Raw genomic sequence first — 22,464 nt, 5'->3', positions numbered from 1 at the left:
AGAGCACCCTGACCTGCCGATCTATAAATTACGTCTCCGTAATCTAGCATGTGTAGGATGGTCATCTGAATCAGGGTTAGTTTGGCAGCTGGGGTGAGAGGTTCAATTACGATAGAGAAAACCAAGTCTAGATTTAACTTTAGCCTGCAGCTTTGATATGTGCTGAGAGAAGGACAATGTACCGTCTAGCCATACTCCCAAGTACTTGTATGAGGCTCTAAACCCTCAGAGGTAGTAATAACACCTGTGGGGAGAGGGGCATTCTTCTTACCAAACCACATGACCTTTGTTTTGGAGGTGTTCAGAACAAAGTTAAGGGCAGAGAAAGCTTGTTGGACACTAAGAAAGCTAGTCTATGTGCGCTAGTTCTATGCGTCCCGTTCTTAAATTTTGTGTGTGTCTTTTACTTTCAGTTTTGTACACCAGCTTCAAACAAAACATTTTTGGTTATGTAAAAGATATTTAAATTAAGGTGAAATAAATAACAAATATTTCACAGCGGTTTTGATGGTACAATGATTCTCTACACTAAACCTGCTTGTTTTGTCAAACTGAAATTAGGCGAACTATTAGCATGTTTTTTTGCATAGTACAGGAAATGGCCCCTTTTTGCATAGTACAGGAAATGGCCCCTTTCTGCATAGTACATCTTTAAGGGTAGCTTTAGCATAGCTTAACTTCCTCCAGTGGGAAGTAATTGGTCAACTATATTTTCAGAGTAGCTTCCCCAACTAGTAATTCTATGTATATGGGTTCCTGATTCTAACTCAGCTGTGTCAGTGTGGGTGCAGGATTTTGTTCCAGCCAAGCAATCACACAAGTAATACATTCCTCATTGATGAACAGGATTTGACGATCAGTTGCATCAGGTGTCATTGCTTGATTGGAACAGAAGCCTGCTGTCACACCAACTCTTAGCCCTCTGCAGATAAGACTCACCTTGCTCTCACAGCGGATACAGGACAATGCTGACAACTAGTGGTCATAAAAATAACTAAACTCTCCACAACAAGAGACAAAATGGAGCCTGCTTCTTAGAAGAAGCTCCTCCAATACTTTTACAATGCAATACTTCTTCCTTCCCTCTTTTTATTGGTTCTATCAAAAGGTATCACTTTTTTTTTTAATTGGTAGATTTCTCTCAGAGGTAGTCATGTTATAAATGCATTGAGAACTGAGACCCAGGCTTTTCTGTGTCTATACAGTGCCATTGAGCATTTTACCTAACAGAGCAGCTGTGAGGAGACATGTGGTTAACATTAACAGTGTAGGTCCTAGTCCTGGACTAAACACACATCAAGGAGAACAGTTAATAAACCAGGACGAAGGCAGAACCCTAGGAGAACCAAGCATTTCACTACACCCGCAATAACATCTGCTAAATGTGTGTATGTGACCAATAAAATTAGATTTGAAAAGGCATGAGAATGGAGAATCCCAGAGTAGGATTAATGTTCCTGAAAAAAGTTTTCCTTCTGGATTAGTCAAGAGCTAATTTCACACCTGTGAGTGAAGCCACAACAGACCTATAACAGCCTTCACACAGAATAACATTTGAATTAAAACCCAACTACCCCAGGCTAGGATGTAAAAGACTCAACAGCGTTTTGAGGAAAATTGACAGGACTCGTTTTATTGGAGAATTCCAGAACATCAGAGGGACAGAGACTCCTGCACACGTCAGAGAACCTCTTATCTAAAAAAAACTGTGTGTTTAGAAAACCAGCAAGATGGAAAGCTGTTGCACACACGGCTGCTGTTACAGGGTCACCTAGGAGACATGCATGTCACTGTTACAGGGTCACCTAGGAGACATGCATGTCACTGTTACAGGGTTGCCTAGGAGACATGCATGTCACTGTTACAGGGTTGCCTAGGAGACATGCATGTCACTGTTACAGGGTTGCCTAGGAGACATGCATGTCACTGTTACAGGGTCACCTAGGAGACATGCATGTCACTGTTACAGGGTTGCCTAGGAGACATGCATGTCACTGTTACAGGGTCGCCTAGGAGACATGCATGTCACTGTTACAGGGTTGCCTAGGAGACATGCATGTCACTGTTACAGGGTCGCCTAGGAGACATGCATGTCACTGTGCCCGGAATTTCTCTCTTCCTCTTCCTTATTGGACAACACACTTTCAACACGCTTAGAACATGTTTCATGTAAAAACAGGAACATTTAGACAAAGCAAAAGGAACTCACTGCACATAACAGACGGGATCAAAACAGTTAATTATCCAGGAATAAGGTAGAACCCTAGGAGAACCAACTGTGGAGGAGGGGGGCACAGGAACACACAACTCACTATGGGACGGGACGCGCTTTGCTTCCTACACAATCATGAAATGCTGTTTAATTAAAAAAGATTTTAGTGTGTTCATCTTGCCTGCAGATACTTTGTTGATATGACCACTGCAGATCTGCATTATATTACTCAGCTTTGCTTTGTGCTAAAAATCTGTACGGATAGTAGATAGTATACTTATAAAATCACTGATAAAAATATTCCTCTGTTAACAATACGCCTTGGAGGGGGACCACGAACACTGGGGCAGGCTGGGGGGGGGGGGGGGGGGGGGGGTCGGAGGTCAGGGGTCGGCAGTGTTGCTACTCAGACTTGGCTTCCTCCTTCTCCGCCTCGGGAGCATCCTCCATCTGCAGGGTCAGAGGTTAGAGGTCAGTAGAACAACCTGACATTCCTGTTGGTAGTTTCTCATCCTAAAACAGGAGTTTATCTCTGCCATCAAGCTGACCAATGTCTTCTAATGTCCCTTTCTGACCAGCCTCATGTCCTCTACAGTCCATGATGTCTTTCTGACCAGCCTCATGTCCTCTACCGTCCATGATGTCTTTCTAGTTCTTCCTAGGACTCTGTCTCTAGATCCATCCTTTATGTCTGCAATGACTGTCTTATACAAATATACCTGTTAATGACCATTGAATGTCTGCCTATGACATGTCTTATGTATAGTAATGTACAGTATAGTAGTATTTTTATTTAACCAAGCAAGTCAGTTATGAAGTGGTTATTATTTATAATGACGGCCTACCCCGGCCAAACCCTAACAACGCCGGGCCAATTGTGCGCCGCCCTACGGGATTCCCAATCACAGCCGGCTGTGATACAGCCTGGAATCAAACCAGGGTCTGTAGTGACGTCTCTAGCACTGAGATGCAGTGCCTTAGACCGCTGCGCCACTCGGGAGCCCATAGTATAGTAGTGTACAGTATAGGAGTTTATAGTAGTATATACTGTAGTAGTGTATAGTCGTGTACAGTATAGTGGTGAATAGTAGTGCACAGTACAGTAGTATACCGTACAGTAGTTTATAGTAGTGTATATTATAGTAGTATATACTGTAGTAGTGTAGTCGTGTACAGTATAGTGGTGAATAGTAGTGCACAGTACAGTAGTGTACAGTATAGTAGTGCACAGTACAGTAGTATATAGGATAGTAGTGCACTGTAGAGTAGTATATAGTATAGTAGTGCACTGTAGAGTAGTATATAGTAGTCTACAGTATAGTAGTATATAGTACTGTAGTCTACAGTGCAGTAGTCTACAGTACAGTAGTATATAGTACTGTAGTCTTCCTTTGCTCTTAGAGCATGGCAACACCAGGGTTGTGGGTTCGATTCCCACGGGGGACCAGTATGAAAATGTGCGCACTCACAACTGTAAGTCGCTCTGGATAAGAGCAACTGCTAAATGACTCAAAGGTTAAAAATGTCCAGTATAGTAATGTATATTACCTGGTTGGTCTTGGCATCTCCGTTCTCAGAGTGGTTCTCCTCAGCAGCTTCAGCCTCTGCGTTCTCCTTCGCTGCTGCCTTCTTAGTTTTCTTCTCCTCCTTCTTGTCATTCACAGCCTTCTCTTTCTGGGTGGGGGGGGGGGGGGTGACAGACATTATCTACAGAGCCTTCGGAAAGTATTCAGACCCCTTGACTTTTTCCACATTTTAGGTTACAGCCTTATTCTAAAATGGATTAAATCTGTTTTTTTGAGTGGCCCCGCACAAAACCCCATATTGACAAAGCAAAAACTGTTTTTTATACATTTTCTCCAGAGATGTTCGATTGGTTCCAAGTCCGGGCTCTGGCTGGGCCACTCAAGGAGATTCATAGACTTGTCCCTTAGCCACTCCTGCGTTGTCTTGGCTGTGTGCTTAGGGTCGTTGTCCTATTGGAAGGTGAACCTTCTCCCCAGTCTGATGTCCTGAGTGCTCTGGAGCAGATTTTCATCAAGGATCTCTCCGTACTTTGCGCCATTCACCTTTCCCTCGATCCTGACTACTCTCCCAGTCCCTGCCGTTGAAAAACAACCCAACAACATGATGCTTCCACCACCATGCTTCACCATAGGGATGGTGCCAGGTTTCTTCCAGATGTGACACTTGGCATTCAGGCCAAAGACTTCAAGCTTGGTTTCATCAGACCAGAGAATCTTGTTTTTTCATGGTCAGTCTTTAGGTGCCTTTTACTGAGGAGTGGCTTCCGTCTGGTCACTCTACCATAAAGGCCTGCTTGGTGGAGTGCTGCAGAGATGGTTGTCCTTCTGGAAGGTTCTCCCATCTCCAAAGAGGAACTCTGGAGCTCTGTCAGAGTGACCATCGGGTTCTTGGTCACCTCCCTGAAGACCCTTCTCCCCCTATTGCTCAGTTTGGCCGGGCGGCCAGCTCTAAAACATTTGCAAAAAATCTAAAAACCTGTTTTTACTTTATCATTATGGGGTATTGTGTGTAGATTGATGAGGATGTATGTATTTTTGTGCCCATTTTAGAATAAGGCTGTAACTTAACAACACTCTGAACACTCTCTCCAAAGGCACTGTATACTATGTTCATATGTATGCCTTCTCTTTCTGGAGAGGGGGGTTTGTAGTTATGTTTTTGTGATGATTCTGGGGTTTGTAGTTCTGTAATGCGATGTTCTAGTCTTTTGTTCTGTTTGATGGTTCTTGAGTTTGAAGTGACGTTGTGTGCAGCCCTGGGGTTTGTAGTTCTGTTCTCGTACCTTTGCTGGTTTCTCCTTCTTGGCCTTGGGTTCAGTCTTGGCTGGGGCTGGTTTCTGGAGAGAGAGAACAAACATCAGTCTCATGTGTTCTACAACCACTGATCATTCCTAGTTCTACTGACCAATAGGTGCTAAGGCTTCAGATCTACTGACCAATAGGAGCTAGGGCTTCAGATCTACTGACCAATAGATGCTAGGGTTTCAGATCTACTGACCAATAGATGCTAGGGCTTCAGATCTACTGACCAATAGGAGCTAGGGCTTCAGATCTACTGACCAATAGGAGCTAGGGCTTCAGATCTACTGACCAATAGGAGCTAGGGCTTCAGATCTACTGACCAATAGATTCTAGGACTTCAGATCTACTGACCAATAGATGCTAGGGCTTCAGATCTACTGACCAATAGGAGCTAGGGCTTCAGATCTACTGACCAATAGGTGCTAGCGCTTCAGATCTACTGACCAATAGATGCTAGGGCTTCAGATCTACTGACCAATAGATGCTAGGGCTTCAGATCTACTGACCAACAGGAGCTAGGGCTTCAGTGGGACTTTACTAACTGGTTGCATGATTTATAAACTGGTTAGGAGTTATGTAACCTGCTAAATATGTAATACATGTGTAATTAGCTAATTAGATAAGTGTAGTGTATGGTGTATGTGGAATACTGTAGTATTGTAGCAGAGGTTATAAAGGTGTTATAATCTTTTACATAGCTAATAGACGCGTAATTAGGTGTATCAGTTTGTGTAATAACCTGGAATATAGTTATAAAACATGTCTAATAATATGGTCTAGTTATTGTAGCAGATGTTATCAAGGTGTACATGCTGTTGGAGCGAAGTTTAATTTAGCATGTGTAATTACCTGCTGTATATAGTAATACGTGTGTAATTACCTGGTATATAGAGACAATACATGTGTAATTACCTGCTATATAGAGACAATACATGTGTAATTTCCTGCTATATAGAGACAATACATGTGTAATTACCTGCTGTATATAGTAATACGTGTGTAATTACCTGCTATATAGAGACAATACGCGTGTAATAAATGTGTAATTACCTGCTATATATAGAGACAATACATGTGTAATTACCTGGTATATAGAGACAATACATGTGTAATTACCTGCTGTATATAGTAATACGTGTGTAATTACCTGCTATATAGAGACAATACGCGTGTAATAAATGTGTAATTACCTGCTATATAGAGACAATACATGTGTAATACATGTGTAATTACCTGCTATATAGAGACAATACATGTGTAATACATGTGTAATTACCTGCTATATATAGAGACAATACATGCGTAATAAATGTGTAATTACCAGCTATATATAGAGACAATACATGTGTAATTTCCTGCTATATAGAGACAATACATGTGTAATAAATGTGTAATTACCTGCTATATATAGAGACAATACATGTGTAATTACCTGGTATATAGAGAAAATATATGTGTAATACATGTGTAATTACCTGCTGTATATAGTAATACGTGTGTAATTACCTGGTATATAGAGACAATACGCGTGTAATTACCTGCTATATATAGAGACAATACATGTGTAATTACCTGCTATATATAGAGACAATATGCGTGTAATTACCTGCTATATAGAGAGAATACGTGTGTAAATACCTGGTATATATAGAGACAATACATGTGTAATTACCTGGTATATATAGAGAGAATACATGTGTAATGATTGTATGGTGATTGTAGCTGAGGTTGTGTTATTTGTCATATAGTGGTTGTATGATGTGTTATAAGGTGGTATATATAGAGAATACGTGTGTAATGATTGTATGGTGATTGTAGCTGAGGTTGTGTTATTTGTCATATAGTGGTTGTATGATGTGTTATAAGGTGGTATATATAGAGAATACGTGTGTAATGATTGTATGGTGATTGTAGCTGAGGTTGTGTTATTTGTCATATAGTGGTTGTATGATGTGTTATAAGGTGGTATATATAGAGAATACGTGTGTAATGATTGTATGGTGATTGTAGCTGAGGTTGTGTTATTTGTCATATAGTGGTTGTATGATGTGTTATAAGGTGGTATATATAGAGAATACGTGTGTAATGATTGTATGGTGATTGTAGCTGAGGTTGTGTTATTTGTCATATAGTGGTTGTATGATGTGTTATAAGGTGGTATATATAGAGAATACGTGTGTAATGATTGTATGGTGATTGTAGCTGAGGTTGTGTTATTTGTCATATAGTGGTTGTATGATGTGTTATAAGGTGGTATATATAGAGAATACGTGTGTAATGATTGTATGGTGATTGTAGCTGAGGTTGTGTTATTTGTCATATAGTGGTTGTATGATGTGTTATAAGGTGGTATATATAGAGAATACGTGTGTAATGATTGTATGGTGATTGTAGCTGAGGTTGTGTTATTTGTCATATAGTGGTTGTATGATGTGTTATAAGGTGGTATATATAGAGAATACGTGTGTAATGATTGTATGGTGATTGTAGCTGAGGTTGTGTTATTTGTCATATAGTGGTTGTATGATGTGTTATAAGGTGGTATATATAGAGAATACGTGTGTAATGATTGTATGGTGATTGTAGCTGAGGTTGTGTTATTTGTCATATAGTGGTTGTATGATGTGTTATAAGGTGGTATATATAGAGAATACGTGTGTAATGATTGTATGGTGATTGTAGCTGAGGTTGTGTTATTTGTCATATAGTGGTTGTATGATGTGTTATAAGGTGGTATATATAGAGAATACGTGTGTAATGATTGTATGGTGATTGTAGCTGAGGTTGTGTTATTTGTCATATAGTGGTTGTATGATGTGTTATAAGGTGGTATATATAGAGAATACGTGTGTAATGATTGTATGGTGATTGTAGCTGAGGTTGTGTTATTTGTCATATAGTGGTTGTATGATGTGTTATAAGGTGGTATATATAGAGAATACGTGTGTAATGATTGTATGGTGATTGTAGCTGAGGTTGTGTTATTTGTCATATAGTGGTTGTATGATGTGTTATAAGGTGGTATATTGGTATTTGATGTGTTGTACGCTTAATTATAGTCTATAAATGTGCTTTAAGCTGCAATAAGAGGTTATAAATGTGTAAAAACTGGTGTATAGGTTATATGATGCGTCATAAGGTAGTATATAATGTCTGTATCGTAGCTGGTCTCACCGCTGATAACCGGGCGGATCTCCTCTGGGGCTGCAACAGGAAGAGAAAACATGTCAACACACACACTGTCAGAGACCAACTATGTTGAAACGGTGCTGATAAAGAATAGTAATTATAAGTGATGGGTTGTAGTTGAGGTCACAGTGTTGAGTCTGTCTCAGTCTCACCTCCTCCTTGACGTCCCCAGCGGCTCCCTGCTGAGGACAAACAACAAAAACAACTTTTATCACGAAAACACTTCTCTATAAGAGCAGGCAACAGTCTACGGTGACTCAAATTACACATTTATGAACTGTCAGGGAAGACCCCAGATAACTTTTAAATTTCAAGAAAAAAAGTAAAAATGTCATAGATAATGTTAAAATAAACTTGTTTTTAGACCCATTAGATGGAAGTGTAATGTAATATTTGAGTTTTGTTAACAGTTTATATGTTTTGGGACCAGTAACACTGAAAGTTGGGGTCCTAAAGTATCTGTCTCTCTTTCTCCACTCTCTCCATCTCTCTCTTCTTTCTATGAGCTCAGGCAGGATTTGAAAACTCGCGCGGGACGGAATAAGCAAGAGGGAGGAGCAGAGTTAAGCCTCCGCAGCGCCGCCCGGCGGTAGAGACACGACACTGCAGCCACCTGGGACCATGAACAAAGACAAAAAATATACATTTGTATCGAAATAAGACGACGACTGCATCTTTTAACGATCAGAATTGAAACTATAGATACTAAAGCGAATTCTCGAGGTAATTTTGGGCGGATTGAGGGGAAAATGGCGGTAACTGAAGCGTTTCTGTTCGGTAGGTCGAAGAAGAGAGGAAGACTTGGGCTGCAAAGCATGGCTGCTGGTTGTGCTTTAACTACATGGAGACAGAGAGAGACTTCTGGCTTCTCAAAGGACAGCGACCGCCGGTCGCCAGACTTTTAAGCCCGCAAGCGATCAGAAAAATATGAATTTAAACATTTAAAAAATATATTTTTTTTAACATACCCTTCAAATAAATGCCGTCAATTCCCCAAAGAAATATGTTTATAATTAAGTAATCGTTGGAGGGGATGGCGCTCCACATTCATTTGCAAGCCATCAATAGCTGCCTGCTTTTCTTGTTTCACAATCCTCTCTAAATAGTCACCAAACTACGTACCTTTCTCTTGGGCATGTTGGATTCTTGGAGATTGTCTTTCAGATGGAACTATAAAGTGTTTAGCTAGCTAGCTGTTGTGAGTTAGGTGCATGTGAAGCCAAGTGTCTGCTGCTGCCTGGTCCGTGTAGTAAACACACAGGAACAGCCACCAGACTGGCTGAATGGGGGGAGGGGTGCGGCTAAACGCAGGATTGATGTGCTCTCCGCCAATTACGGAGCGCTATTCGCAGCTGCAGAACACGGAGAATTTGGGAACCGGTGATGTTCTTTACGCGCGAAGTGCTTCTAGCAAAGCGAGGGAAGGAAAAAAGAAAAAAATCACCATGAAATAATATCGAGCGCTTGATTAGTAGGTGCCCCTGCGAACAGATAACATGATTTGATAGGGTCTAGAGGTTGCGTTTAATTTATAGTCTTATTTCAATGAAACTCATAAAATAATCCCCCTCTATTCCCAGCATCATAAAACGACTGTCTCTACTCCACCATTATAACTTCTGCCCAAAACAAGGCGGAAAATACATTAACATTTGGCTTCGTGTTTGTGGCCAACATGGCGCCCTTCTAGCTCGACACATTTTTGTTTGTCGGCTTTTCTAAATTAATCTGAGGAGAGGGAACGTTTACGTCGCATCGTCCGGGCGCCTGTAGGTGGCTTCAGCTACAAAGCCCAGTGTGAATGAATGAGCAGTTCTCCCTGCACCCCTGGCGGCCGAGGACAGACGGCACACCTCACCAAAACATCCTCAGTCTTCCTCTCTTATCTAGTCAGACACACCGAATAGAGATAGAAAGGGCGGAATATGAATGATCACCTTCAAATGTGACCAACTAGCCTTGCATTACGTACTTCTATTAGCTATTGTAATTCACAGCCATTATCTCAACCTGGACTAAAATCCCAAAAGGGCCAGATGTACCGGTATTGTAGTGGGGATGCAGTGTTTCATGTATGCCACGGGAGGGCGCTCTGAGACGCCCTTTGACCGTCACCTGGTGCGACATTGCAACCAACTATAACTGGGTTCTATTATGACGTCATTCTAATGGATACAACCCTGCTACTTCTTGATACATTGTTGCATTCAGTCACAAAATGGAGCTGAACGTTGAATTAAGTCAGACTGTGAAAATAGACATCACATTGACTGGACAGACTAGGACTAGAAGGTTATATTCATCTCTCTTGAAAGTTACAGTTCCTGACTCGATATCCACGCTTTTAGGCTATCGAGTCCGTGGTCGACTTTTTGCCACTGATTAAGTCACGGAGACATGATTCAACAAGTGAGGGAGTGAAATAACACCACTGCAAATACAACCTATATTTATGTTTATTTATTTTCCCTTTTGTACTTTAGCTATTTGCACATCGTTACAACACTGTATATATATATATATATATATATATATACCTAACATGACATTTGAAATGTCCTTATTATTTTGGAACTTCTGTAAGTGTAATGTTCAAAGTTAATTTTTTATTGTTTATTATCTATTTCACTTGCTTTGGCAATGTAAACATGTGTTTTCCATTATGTACAATTGCACTAAATATTATTTGAATAATGCGAGATGTTAAATCCCAGCAGTCTTTAAAATGACATTCAGAAGATAAAGGTTTTCAATAGTTGTTTTTAATTCATAAAAACAATATTAATTGGAATATAATATTATAATGGAATATAACTAATAACAATAACTAGTAACTTAACTATTTATTCAGTGTAACATTGATGTGGCAACTCTTATGCTCTGCTATTGCACAATTCTAATTTGTACGTAGGTCACAAATTAAGCTATCCCCAGTAGAATTGGAGCACAACTCACGAGCCCACCACCTGCACTGTTCACACATAGTCTAGTCCCCACCAGTGACTGAAGCAAAAATACACTGCGCATCCCATTCTTTGGTGGCTGATGTGGCTTGTTGTGTTGCAACAACCTTCTTTGAGACAAACTTTTTTGGAAGAACCTGCTTTGTTTTCTTAATCTCTCTATTTTCTTCTTGTTGATGTTTTTAAGGTGAGACTGTCAGTACAGCCTCAGACTCAGCCTTCCTGGACCTCGTCTCCTGGAGCCTTAGGGACAACTCCAATAAAATTGCTGCTGCTGTTGGTTGTTGGTTTAAGCAAAAACAAACCCACAACAACAAGAACTCATGAGCGTTAGTACAATAAACACTTTGTTCTAATCAAATCAAAAATCAAATCAAACTTTATTTTTCACATGCGCCGAATACAACAAGTGTAGATCTTACCATGAACTGCTTACTTACAAGCCCTTAACCAACAGTACAGTTCAAGAAAGAGTTAAGAAAATATTTACCAAATAAACTAAAGTTAAAAATAATAAAAAGTAACACAATAAAATAACAAAAACGAGGCTTTATACCGGTACCGAGTCAATGCATGGGGGTACAGGTTAGTTGAGGTAACTGTTATATGTAGGTAGGGATATGCATAGCCTATGCATAGATAATAAACAGCAAGTAGCAGCTGTGTAAAAACAAATGAGGAGGGGTGGTCAATGTAAATAGTCCGGTAGCAATTTGATTAATTGTTCAGCAGTCTTATGGCATGGGGGTAGAAGCTGTTAAGGAGCCTTTTGGTCCTAGACTTGGTGCTCCGGTACTGCTTGCCGTGCGGTAGCAGAGAAAACAGTCTATGACTTGGGTAACTGGAGTCTGACAACTTTTTGGGCTTTCCTATTACTATATACCAGGTAATTACACATGTATTATGACACCACCTATTATATAGGTCTTGGATGGCAGGAAGTTTGGCCCCAGTGATGTACTGGGCTGTACGCATTACACTCTGTAGTGCCTTATGGTAAGATGCCAAGCAGTTGCCATACCAGCCGGGGATGCAACCGGTTAGGATGCTCTCATTGATGCAGCTGTAGAACATTTTGAGGTTCTGGGGACACATGCTAAATCTTTTCAGTCTCCTGAGGGGGAAAAGGTGTTGTCGTGCAATTTTAACGACTGTTTTGGTATGTTTGGACCATGATAATTAATTAGTTGGTGAAGTGGACATTAAGAAACTTGAAACTCTCGACCAACTCCACTACAGTCCAGTCTATATTAATGGGGGCCTTTGTCTTGCTCACATTGATGGAGAGGGTGTTGTCCTGGCACCACACTGTCAGGTCTCTGTCCTCCTCCCTATAGGCTGTCTCGTCGGTGATCAGGCCTACCACTGTTGTGTTGTCAGCAAACTTAATGATGGTGTTGGAGTTGTGTGTGGCCATGCAGTCATGGATGAACAGGGAGTACAGGAGGGGACTAAGTACACACCCCTGACCGGCCCCCGTGTTGAGGACGTGTTGTTGCCTATCCTCTCCACCTGGGGGCCGCCCGTCAGGAAGTCCAAATCAAATTTATTTATAAAGCCCTTCGTACATCAGCTGATATCTCAAAGTGCTGTACCGAAACCCAGCCTAAAACACCAAACAGCAAGCAATGCAGGTGTTGAAGCATGTTGGCTAGGAAAAACTCCCTAGAAAGGCCAAAACCTAGGAAGAAACCTAGAGAGGAACCATGCTATGAGGGGTGGCCAGTCCTCTTCTGGCTGTGCCGGGTGGAGATTATAACAGAACATAGCCAAGATGTTCAAATGTTCATAAATGACCAGCATGGTCAAATAATAGGTCTGGGACAGGTAGCACGTCCGGTGAACAGGTCAGGATTCCATAGCCGCAGGCAGAACAGTTGAAACTGGAGCAGCAGCATGGCCAGGTGGACTGAGGACAGCAAGGAGTCATCATGCCAGGTAGTCCAGAGGCATGGTCCTAGGGCTTAGGTCCTCCGAGAGAGAGAAAGAAAGAGAAAATTAGAGAGAGCATACTTAAATTCACACAGGACACCGGATAAGACAAGAGAAGTACTCCAGATATAACAAACTGACCCTAGCTCCCCAACACAAACTACTGCAGCATAAATACTGAAGGCTGAGACAGGAGGGGTCAGGAGACACTGTGGCCCCATCCGATGATACCCCCGGACAGGGCCAAACAGGAAGAATATAACCCCACCCACTTTGCCAAAGCACAGCCCCCACACCACTAGAGGGATATCTTCAACCACCAACTTACCATCCTGAGACAAGGCTGAGTATAGCCCACAAAGATCTCCGCCATGACACAACCCAAGGGGGGGGGGCACCAACCCAGACAGGAAGATCACATCAGTGACGCACCCCTCCCAGGGATGGTATGAAAGAGCCCCAGTAAGCCAGTGACTCAGCCCCTGTAATAGGGTTAGAGGCAGAGAATCCCAGTGGAAAGAGGGGAACCGGCCAGGCAGAGACAGCAAGGGCGGTTCGTTGCTCCAGAGCCTTTCCGTTCACCTTCACACTCCTGGGCCAGACTACACTCAATCATATGACCCACTGAAGAGATGAGTCTTCAGTAAAGACGTAAAGGTTGAGACCGAGTTTGCGTCTCTCACATGGGTAGGCAGACCATTCCATACAAATTGAGCTCTATAGGAGAAAGCCCTGCCTACAGCTGTTTGCTTAGAAATTCTAGGGACAATTAGGAGGCCGTAGCGTACATGTAGGTATGTACGGCAGGACCAAATCAGAGAGATTGATGCCGACAGATATGGCCGCCTCGCTTCGCGTTCCTAGGAAACTATGCAGCAATTTTTTTTTTACGTGTTATTTCTTACATTGGTACCCCAGGTAATCTTAGGTTTTATTACATACAGTCGGGAGGAACTACTGAATATAAGAGCAACGTCAACTCACCATAATTACGACCAGGAATATGATTTTCCCGAAGAGGATCCTGTATTCTGCCTTCCACCCTGGACAATGGATCAGATCACAGCCAACGACCCAAAACAACGATGTCGTAAAAGAGGCAAACGAAGCGGTCTTCTGGTCAGGCTCCAGAGACGGGAACATCGCGCACAGACGGGCACATCGCGCGAGTAGCATACTACTCGCCAATGTCCAGTCTCTTGACAACAAGGTTGATGAAATCCAAGCAAGGGTAGCAGTCCAGAGAGACATCAGAGACTGTGACGTTCTTTGCTTCAAGGAAACATGGCTCACTCGAGAGACGCTAACTGAGTCGGTGCAGCCAGCTGGTTTCTTCACGCATCCCGCCGACAGAAACAAGCATCTTTCTGGTAAGAAGAGGGGCGGGGGGGTATGCCTTATGATTAACGAGACGTGGTGTGATCATAGCAACATACAGGAACTCAAGTCCTTCTGTTCACCTGACTTAGAATTCCTCACAATCAAATGTCGACCGCATTATCTACCAAGGGAATTCTCTTCGATTATAATCACAGCCGTATATATTCCCCCCCAAGCAGACACATCGATGGCTCTGAACAAACTTTATTTGACTCTATGCAAACTGGAAACCACATATCCTGAGGCTGCATTCATTGTAGCTGGGGATTTTAACAAGGCTAATCTGAAAACAAGGCTCCCTAAATTATATTAGCATATCGATTGCGCAACCAGGGCTGGTAAAACCCTGGATTATTGCTATTCAAAATTCCACGGCGCATATAAGGCCCTCCCCCCACCCTCCTTTCGGAAAAGCTGACCACGACTCCATTTTGTTGCTCCCAGCTGACAGACAGAAACTAAAACAAGAAGCTCCTGCGCTCAGGTCTGTTCCACGCTGGTCCGACCAATCTGATTCCACTCTTCAAGACTGCTTTGATCACATGGATTGGGATATGTTCCTCATTGAGTCAAACAACAACATTGACGAATAAGCTGATTCGGTGAGCGTGTTCATTAGAAAGTGCATTAACGTGTCATACCCATAGCAACGATTAAAACATTCCCAAACCAGAAACCGTGGATTGATGGCAGCATTTGCGTGAAACTGAAAGCGTGAACCACTGCTTTTAACCAGGGCAAGGTGACCAGAAACATGACCGAATACAAACAAGATAAGCGTCAGTATAGAGACAAAGTAGAGTTGCAATTCAACGGCTCAGACACGAGAGGAATGTGGCAGGGTCTACAGTCAATCACGGATTACAAAAATAAAACCAGTCCCATCACAGACTCCAATGTCTTGCTCCCAGACAGACTAAACAACTTCTTTGTCCGCTTTGAGGACAATACAGTGCCACTGACACGGCCCGCAACCAAAACCTGCGGACTCTCCTTCACTGCAGCCGACGTGAGTAAAACATTTAAATGTGTTAACCCTCGCAAGGCTGCAGGCCCAGACGGCAGGCCCAGACGGCATCCCCAGCCGCGTTCTCAGAGCATGCGCAGACCAGCTGGCTGGTGTGTTTACGGACATATTCAATCAATCCTTATCCCAGTCTGCTGTTCCCACATGCTTCAAGAGGGCCACCATTGTCCCTGTTCCCAAGAAAGCTAAGGTAACTGAGCTAAACGACTACAGCCCCGTAGCACTCACTTCCGTCATCATGAAGTGCTTTGAGAGACTAGTCAAGGACCATATCACCTCCACCCTACCTGACACCCTAGACCCACTCCAATTTGCTTACCACCAAAAATAATCACAACCACACTGCCCTAACCCATCTGGACAAGCCAGGTATGTTCTGAGGGAAAAGTGGGATTTCTTATAAGCGTCCGGATTAGTGTCCCGCTCCTTGAAAGCGTAAGCTCTAGCCTTTAGCTCGATGGAGATGTTCCCTGTAATACATGGCTTCTGGTTGGGATATGTACGTACAGTCACTGTGGGGACGACGTCGTAAATGCGCTTATTGATGAAGCCGATGACTGAGGTGGTGTACTCCTCAATGCCATTGGATGAATCCCAAACATATCCCACCACCTCTATAAGCAACTATATATTCCCTAAAATGAGTGCTGATATGTATTTTTCTTACCAACATTTGGAGCAGGTAGGCTGCAGGCTGTAGGTTGTGGTGGAGTTTCGGTGTTAAGGTGGTGGTGGTAGAGCTAGTGGTGGAGGTGATGGTGGTAGAGCTGGTAGTGGTGGTAGAGCTAGTTGTGGCGGTAGAGCTAGTGGTGGTGGTGGAGGTAGAGCTAGCGGTGGTGACAGCGACACACCTCAGTAATATGAAGCTATATGTCATCAGACGGGAACAGACCTCAATAATATGAATCTACAGTAGATGTCACCAGACAGGGATATTGTTGTGGTGGTAGAGCTAGTGGTGGTGGCGGTAGAGCTAGCGGTGGTGACAGCGACACACCTCAGTAATATGAAGCTATATGTCATCAGATGGGAACAGACCTCAGTAATATGAATCTACAGTAGATGTCACCAGACAGGGATATTGTTGTGGCGGTAGAGCTAGTGGTGGTGGTAGAGCTAGTGGTGGTGATGTTAAAGCTACTGCTGGTGGTGGTTACGGTAGAGCTAGTGCTGGTGGTGGTAGAGCTAGTCGTAGCGGTAGAGCTAGTCGTGGCGGTAGAGTAAGTGGTGGTAGTGGAGCTAGTGGTGGGGGTAGTAGAGCTACTGGTGGTGGTATAGCTAGTGGTGGTGGTATAGCTGGTAGAGCTAGTGCTGGTAGAGTTGGTGGTAGAAATGGTAGAACTAGTGGTGGTGGTGGTGGAGCTAGTGGTGGTGGAGCTAGTGGTAGATCTAGTAGAGATAGTGGTGGTGGAAAGAGTTAGTTGTGGTGGTAGAGTTTGTGTTGGTGTTAGAGCTAGTGGTGGTGGAAGATCTAGTGGTGGTAGAGCTGGTGGTGGTGGCGGTAGAGCTAGTGGTAGTACAGCTAGTGGTGATGGTAGAGCTAGTGGTGGTGGTAGATCTAGTTGTGGTGGTGTTGGAGCAAGTGGTGGTGGTAGAGCTAGTGGTGGAGGTGGTGGGAGAGCTAGTAGTAGCTGTAGAGCTGGTGGTGGTGGAGCTAGTGGTGGTGGTGGTACAGCTAGTCGTGGCGGTAGAGCTAGTCGTGGTGGGAGAGCCATTGGTGGTGGTAGAGCTAGTTGTGGTGGTAGTAGAGCTAGAGGTAGAGTTAGTGGTGGTGGTAGAGCTAGTGATGGTAGAGCAGGTAGAGCTAGTGGTGGTGATAGAGCTAGTGGTGGTGGTGGTGGAGCTTGTGGTTTTGGTGGTGGAGTTAGTGGTGGTGGTGGTGGAGGTAGGGGTGGTGATGGTGGAGCTAGTGGTGGTGATGGTGGAGCTAGTGGTAGATCTAGTAGAGATAGTGGTGGTGGTAGAGCTAGTGGCGGTAGAGCTGGTAGAGCTACTGGTGGTGGAATAGTTATTGGTGGTGGTAGAGCTAGTGGTGGTGGAATAGCTAGTGGTGGTAGATCTGGTAGAGCTAGTGGTGATGGTATTGGAGCTAGTGGTGGTAGAGCTAGCGATTGTGGTAGAGCAAGTGGTGGTGGAGGAGCTAGTGGTGGATCAAGTAGAGCTAGTGGTGGTGGGAGAGCTGGGGTTAGCGGTATAGTTTGTGGTGGCGGTAGAGCTAGTGGTGGTGGCGGTAGAGCTAGTGGTGGTGGCCGGAGAGCTAGTGGTGGTGGCCGGAGAGCTAGTAGTGGCAGTAGAGCTAGTGGTGGTGGCGGGTGAGCAGGTAGTGGCAGTAGAGCTAGTGGTGGTGGCAGGAGAGCTAGTAGTGGTGGTAGAGCTAGTGGTGGTGGCGGTAGAGCTAGTGGTGGTGGTAGAGCTAGTGGTGGAGGTGGTGGGAGAGCTAGTAGTAGCTGTAGAGCTGGTGGTGGTGGAGCTAGTGGTGGTGGTGGTACAGCTAGTCGTGGCGGTAGAGCTAGTCGTGGTGGGAGAGCCATTGGTGGTGGTAGAGCTAGTTGTGGTGGTAGTAGAGCTAGAGGTAGAGTTAGTGGTGGTGGTAGAGCTAGTGATGGTAGAGCAGGTAGAGCTAGTGGTGGTGATAGAGCTAGTGGTGGTGGTGGTGGAGCTTGTGGTTTTGGTGGTGGAGTTAGTGGTGGTGGTGGTGGAGGTAGGGGTGGTGATGGTGGAGCTAGTGGTGGTGATGGTGGAGCTAGTGGTAGATCTAGTAGAGATAGTGGTGGTGGTAGAGCTAGTGGCGGTAGAGCTGGTAGAGCTACTGGTGGTGGAATAGTTATTGGTGGTGGTAGAGCTAGTGGTGGTGGAATAGCTAGTGGTGGTAGATCTGGTAGAGCTAGTGGTGATGGTATTGGAGCTAGTGGTGGTAGAGCTAGCGATTGTGGTAGAGCAAGTGGTGGTGGAGGAGCTAGTGGTGGATCAAGTAGAGCTAGTGGTGGTGGGAGAGCTGGGGTTAGCGGTATAGTTTGTGGTGGCGGTAGAGCTAGTGGTGGTGGCGGTAGAGCTAGTGGTGGTGGCCGGAGAGCTAGTGGTGGTGGCCGGAGAGCTAGTAGTGGCAGTAGAGCTAGTGGTGGTGGCGGGTGAGCAGGTAGTGGCAGTAGAGCTAGTGGTGGTGGCAGGAGAGCTAGTAGTGGTGGTAGAGCTAGTGGTGGTGGCGGTAGAGCTAGTGGTGGTGGTAGTAGAGCTATTGGTGGTGGTAGTAGTAGAGCTAGAGGTTGAGTTAGTGGTGGATGTAGAGCTAGTGGTGGTAGTGGTGGTAGATATGGTCAAACGGGTGGTGGTGGCGGTTGAGCTAGTGGTGGTGGCGGTTGAGCTAGTGGTGGTGGCCGGAGAGCTAGTGGTGGTGGTTTGAGAGCTAGTAGTGGCAGTAGAGCTAGTGGTGGTGGCGGTAGAGCTAGTGGTGATGGTGCTAGAGCTAGTGGTGGTGGCAGGAGAGCTAGTAGTGGTGGTAGAGCTAGTGGTGGTGGTAGAGCTAGCAGTGATGGTAGAGCTAGCGGTGATGGTAGATCTAGTGGTGGTGGAGCTAGTGGTGGATGTAGTACAGCTAGTGGTGGTGGTAGAGCTAGTAGTGAGGGTGTTGGAGCTAGTAGTGGTGGAGCTAGTTGTGAATCTAGAAGAGCTAGTGGTGGTGGTAGAGCTAGCAGTGAAGGTAGATCTAGTGGTGGTGGAGCTAGTGGTGGATGTAGTACAGCTAGTGGTGGCGGTAGAGCTAGTAGTGAGGGTGTTGGAGCTAGTGGTAGTAGAGCTAGTGGTGAATCTAGAAGAGCTAGTGGTGCTGGAAGATCTAGTCGTTGTGGTAGAGCTAGTGACGGTAGAGCTAGTGGTGGTGGTGGAGCTAGTGGTGGTGGTAGATATAGTAGTGGTGGTAGAGTTAGTAGAGCTAATGGTAGTGGTAGAGCTAGTGGTGAATCTAGAAGAGCTAGTGGTGAATGGAGTAGAGCTAGTAGTGAGTGTGTTGGAGCTAGTGGTGGTAGAGTTAGTGGTGTTGGTAGTGCTAGTGGTGGTGGTAGATCTGCTGTAACTAGTAGGTTGTAGAGCTAGTGGTGGTGGTGTTGGTAGATATGGTCAAATGGGTGGTGGTGGCGGTTGAGCTAGTGGTGGTGACGGTTGAGCTAGTGGTGGTGGCCGGAGAGCTAGTGGTGGTGGTGGGAGAGCTAGTAGTGGCAGTAGAGCTAGTGATGGTGGTGGGAGAGCTAGCAGTGGCGGTAGAGCTAGTGGTGGTGGTGCTAGAGCTAGTGGTGGTGGCAGGAGAGCTAGTAGTGGTGGTAGAGCTAGCGGTGATGGTAGATCTAGTGGTGGTGGAGCTAGTGGTGGATGTAGTACAGCTAGTGGTGGTGGTAGAGCTAGTAGTGAGGGTGTTGGAGCTAGTGGTGGTGGAGCTAGTTGTGAATCTAGAAGAGCTAGTGGTGGTGGTAGAGCAAGCAGTGAAGGTAGATCTAGTGGTGGTGGAGCTAGTGGTGGATGTAGTACAGCTAGTGGTGGCGGTAGAGCTAGTAGTGAGGGTGTTGGAGCTAGTGGTAGTAGAGCTAGTGGTGAATCTAGAAGAGCTAGTGGTGCTGGAAGATCTAGTCGTTGTGGTAGAGCTTGTGACGGTAGAGCTAGTGGTGGTGGTAGAGCTAGTGGTGGTGGTAGATATAGTAGTGGTGGTAGAGCTAGTAGAGCTAATGGTAGTGGTAGAGCTAGTGGTGAATCTAGAAGAGCTAGTGGTGAATGGAGTAGAGCTAGTAGTGAGTGTGTTGGAGCTAGTGGTGGTAGAGTTAGTGGTGTTGGTAGTGCTAATGGTGGTGGTAGATCTAGTGGTGCTAGAGCTAGTGGTGGTGGCAGGAGAGCTAGTAGTGGTGGTAGATCTAGTGGTGCTAGAGCTAGTGGTGGTGGCAGCAGAGCTAGTAGTGGTGGTAGAGCTAGTGGGGGTGGCGGTAGAGCTATTGCTGGTGGTGGTGGTGTTAGAGCAAGTGGTGGTAGTAGTAGAGCTAGAGGTTGAGTTAGTGGTGGTAGATCTAGTGGTGGTAGTGGTGGTAGATATGGTCAAACGAGTGGTGGTGGTGGTGGATCTAGTGGTGGTGGTGGTGGTGGAGCTAGTGGTGGTGATAGTGGAGCTAGTAGTGGTGATGGTGGAGCTATAGGTGGTGATGGTGGAGCTAGTGGTAGATCTAGCAGAGATAGTGGTGGTGGAAGAGTTCGTGGTGGTGGTAGAGCTAGTGGTGATGGTGTTAATATTGTGGTGGTGGAATAGTTATTGGTGGCGGTAGAGCTAGTGGTGGTGGTGCTAGAGCTAGTGGTGGTGGCAGGAGAGCTAGTAGTGGTGGTAGAGCTAGCGGTGATGGTAGATCTAGTGGTGGTGGAGCTAGTGGTGGATGTAGTACAGCTAGTGGTGGTGGTAGAGCTAGTAGTGAGGGTGTTGGAGCTAGTGGTGGTGGAGCTAGTTGTGAATCTAGAAGAGCTAGTGGTGGTGGTAGAGCAAGCAGTGAAGGTAGATCTAGTGGTGGTGGAGCTAGTGGTGGATGTAGTACAGCTAGTGGTGGCGGTAGAGCTAGTAGTGAGGGTGTTGGAGCTAGTGGTAGTAGAGCTAGTGGTGAATCTAGAAGAGCTAGTGGTGCTGGAAGATCTAGTCGTTGTGGTAGAGCTTGTGACGGTAGAGCTAGTGGTGGTGGTAGAGCTAGTGGTGGTGGTAGATATAGTAGTGGTGGTAGAGCTAGTAGAGCTAATGGTAGTGGTAGAGCTAGTGGTGAATCTAGAAGAGCTAGTGGTGAATGGAGTAGAGCTAGTAGTGAGTGTGTTGGAGCTAGTGGTGGTAGAGTTAGTGGTGTTGGTAGTGCTAATGGTGGTGGTAGATCTAGTGGTGCTAGAGCTAGTGGTGGTGGCAGGAGAGCTAGTAGTGGTGGTAGATCTAGTGGTGCTAGAGCTAGTGGTGGTGGCAGCAGAGCTAGTAGTGGTGGTAGAGCTAGTGGGGGTGGCGGTAGAGCTATTGCTGGTGGTGGTGGTGTTAGAGCAAGTGGTGGTAGTAGTAGAGCTAGAGGTTGAGTTAGTGGTGGTAGATCTAGTGGTGGTAGTGGTGGTAGATATGGTCAAACGAGTGGTGGTGGTGGTGGATCTAGTGGTGGTGGTGGTGGTGGAGCTAGTGGTGATGGTATTGCGCTAGTGGTGGTAGAGCTAGTTGTGGTGGTGGAGCTAGTGGTGGACCTATTAGAGCTGGGGTTGGCGGTAGAGTTTGTGGTGGCGGTAGACTTTGTGGTGGCGGTAGACTTTGTGGTGGCAGTAGAGCTAGTGGTGGTGGTGGGAGAGCTAGTAGTGGCAGTAGAGCTAGTGGCGGTGGCCGGAGAGCTAGTGGTGGTGGTGGGAGAGCTAGTAGTGGCAGTAGAGCTAGTGGTGGTGGCGGGAGAGCTTGTAGTGGCGTTAGAACTAGTGGTGGTGGTGTTAGAGCTAGTGGTGTTAGAGCTGGTAGAGATAGAAGTGGTGGTGTTGGAGTAAGTGGTGGTAGTAGAGCTAGTTGTGGTAGTAGAGCTAGCGATGATGGTAGATCTAGTGGTGGTGGAGCTAGTGGTGGATGTAGTACTGCTAGTGGAGGTGGTAGAGCTAGTAGTGAGGGTGTTGGAGCTAGTGGTGGTAGAGCTAGTGGAGAATCTAGAAGAGCTAGTGGTGGATGGAGTAGAGCTAGTGGTGGTGGTAGAGCTAGTAGTGAGTGTGTTGGAGCTAGTGGTGGTAGAGTTAGTGGTGTTGGTAGTGCTAGTGGTGGTGATAAATCTGCTAGAACTAGTAGGTTGTATAGCTAGTGGTGGTGGTGTTAGAGCTAGTGGTGTTGGTGGGAGAGCTAGTAGTGGAGGTAGAGCTAGGTGTGGTGGTGCTAGAGCTAGTGGTGGTGGCAAGAGAGCTAGTAGTGGTGGTAGA

General features: G+C 45.2%; 2 protein-coding genes across 4 annotated transcripts; both read right to left on the bottom strand.

The window, feature by feature from the left end:
- Positions 1-1,605: 1,605 nt before the first annotated feature.
- Positions 1,606-9,560, bottom strand: hmgn6 (high mobility group nucleosome binding domain 6). Of its 2 annotated transcripts, none has more exons than XM_036943617.1 (6): positions 9,352-9,560; positions 8,382-8,411; positions 8,215-8,244; positions 5,022-5,075; positions 3,761-3,886; positions 1,606-2,662 (listed from the first exon to the last, which is right to left on the bottom strand). In XM_036943617.1, exons 1-6 carry the CDS (start codon positions 9,364-9,366, stop codon positions 2,615-2,617), a joined length of 303 nt encoding a protein of 100 aa, XP_036799512.1. In that variant the 5' UTR covers positions 9,367-9,560; the 3' UTR covers positions 1,606-2,614. The 2 variants fall into 2 exon arrangements, with proteins under 2 accessions (XP_036799512.1, XP_036799513.1); XM_036943618.1 differs by having other exon boundaries at positions 8,382-8,408; positions 9,352-9,532.
- On the bottom strand, positions 5,083-8,203 carry LOC118938746 (putative GPI-anchored protein pfl2). Of its 2 annotated transcripts, none has more exons than XM_036943616.1 (2): positions 6,274-8,203; positions 5,083-5,952 (listed from the first exon to the last, which is right to left on the bottom strand). In XM_036943616.1, the coding sequence occupies exon 1, from the start codon at positions 8,030-8,032 to the stop codon at positions 6,650-6,652; it is 1,383 nt and encodes a 460-aa protein (XP_036799511.1). In that variant the 5' UTR covers positions 8,033-8,203; the 3' UTR covers positions 5,083-5,952; positions 6,274-6,649. The 2 variants fall into 2 exon arrangements, with proteins under 2 accessions (XP_036799511.1, XP_036799510.1); XM_036943615.1 differs by having other exon boundaries at positions 5,083-6,316; positions 6,516-8,203.
- Positions 9,561-22,464: the final 12,904 nt, after the last annotated feature.

This window comes from Oncorhynchus mykiss, chromosome 14, assembly GCF_013265735.2.
Source record: "Oncorhynchus mykiss isolate Arlee chromosome 14, USDA_OmykA_1.1, whole genome shotgun sequence".
Classification (NCBI taxonomy): domain Eukaryota; kingdom Metazoa; phylum Chordata; class Actinopteri; order Salmoniformes; family Salmonidae; genus Oncorhynchus; species Oncorhynchus mykiss.
The sequence above is the reverse complement of the archived record's forward strand: the minus strand, read 5'-3'. Positions and strand labels throughout refer to the sequence as shown.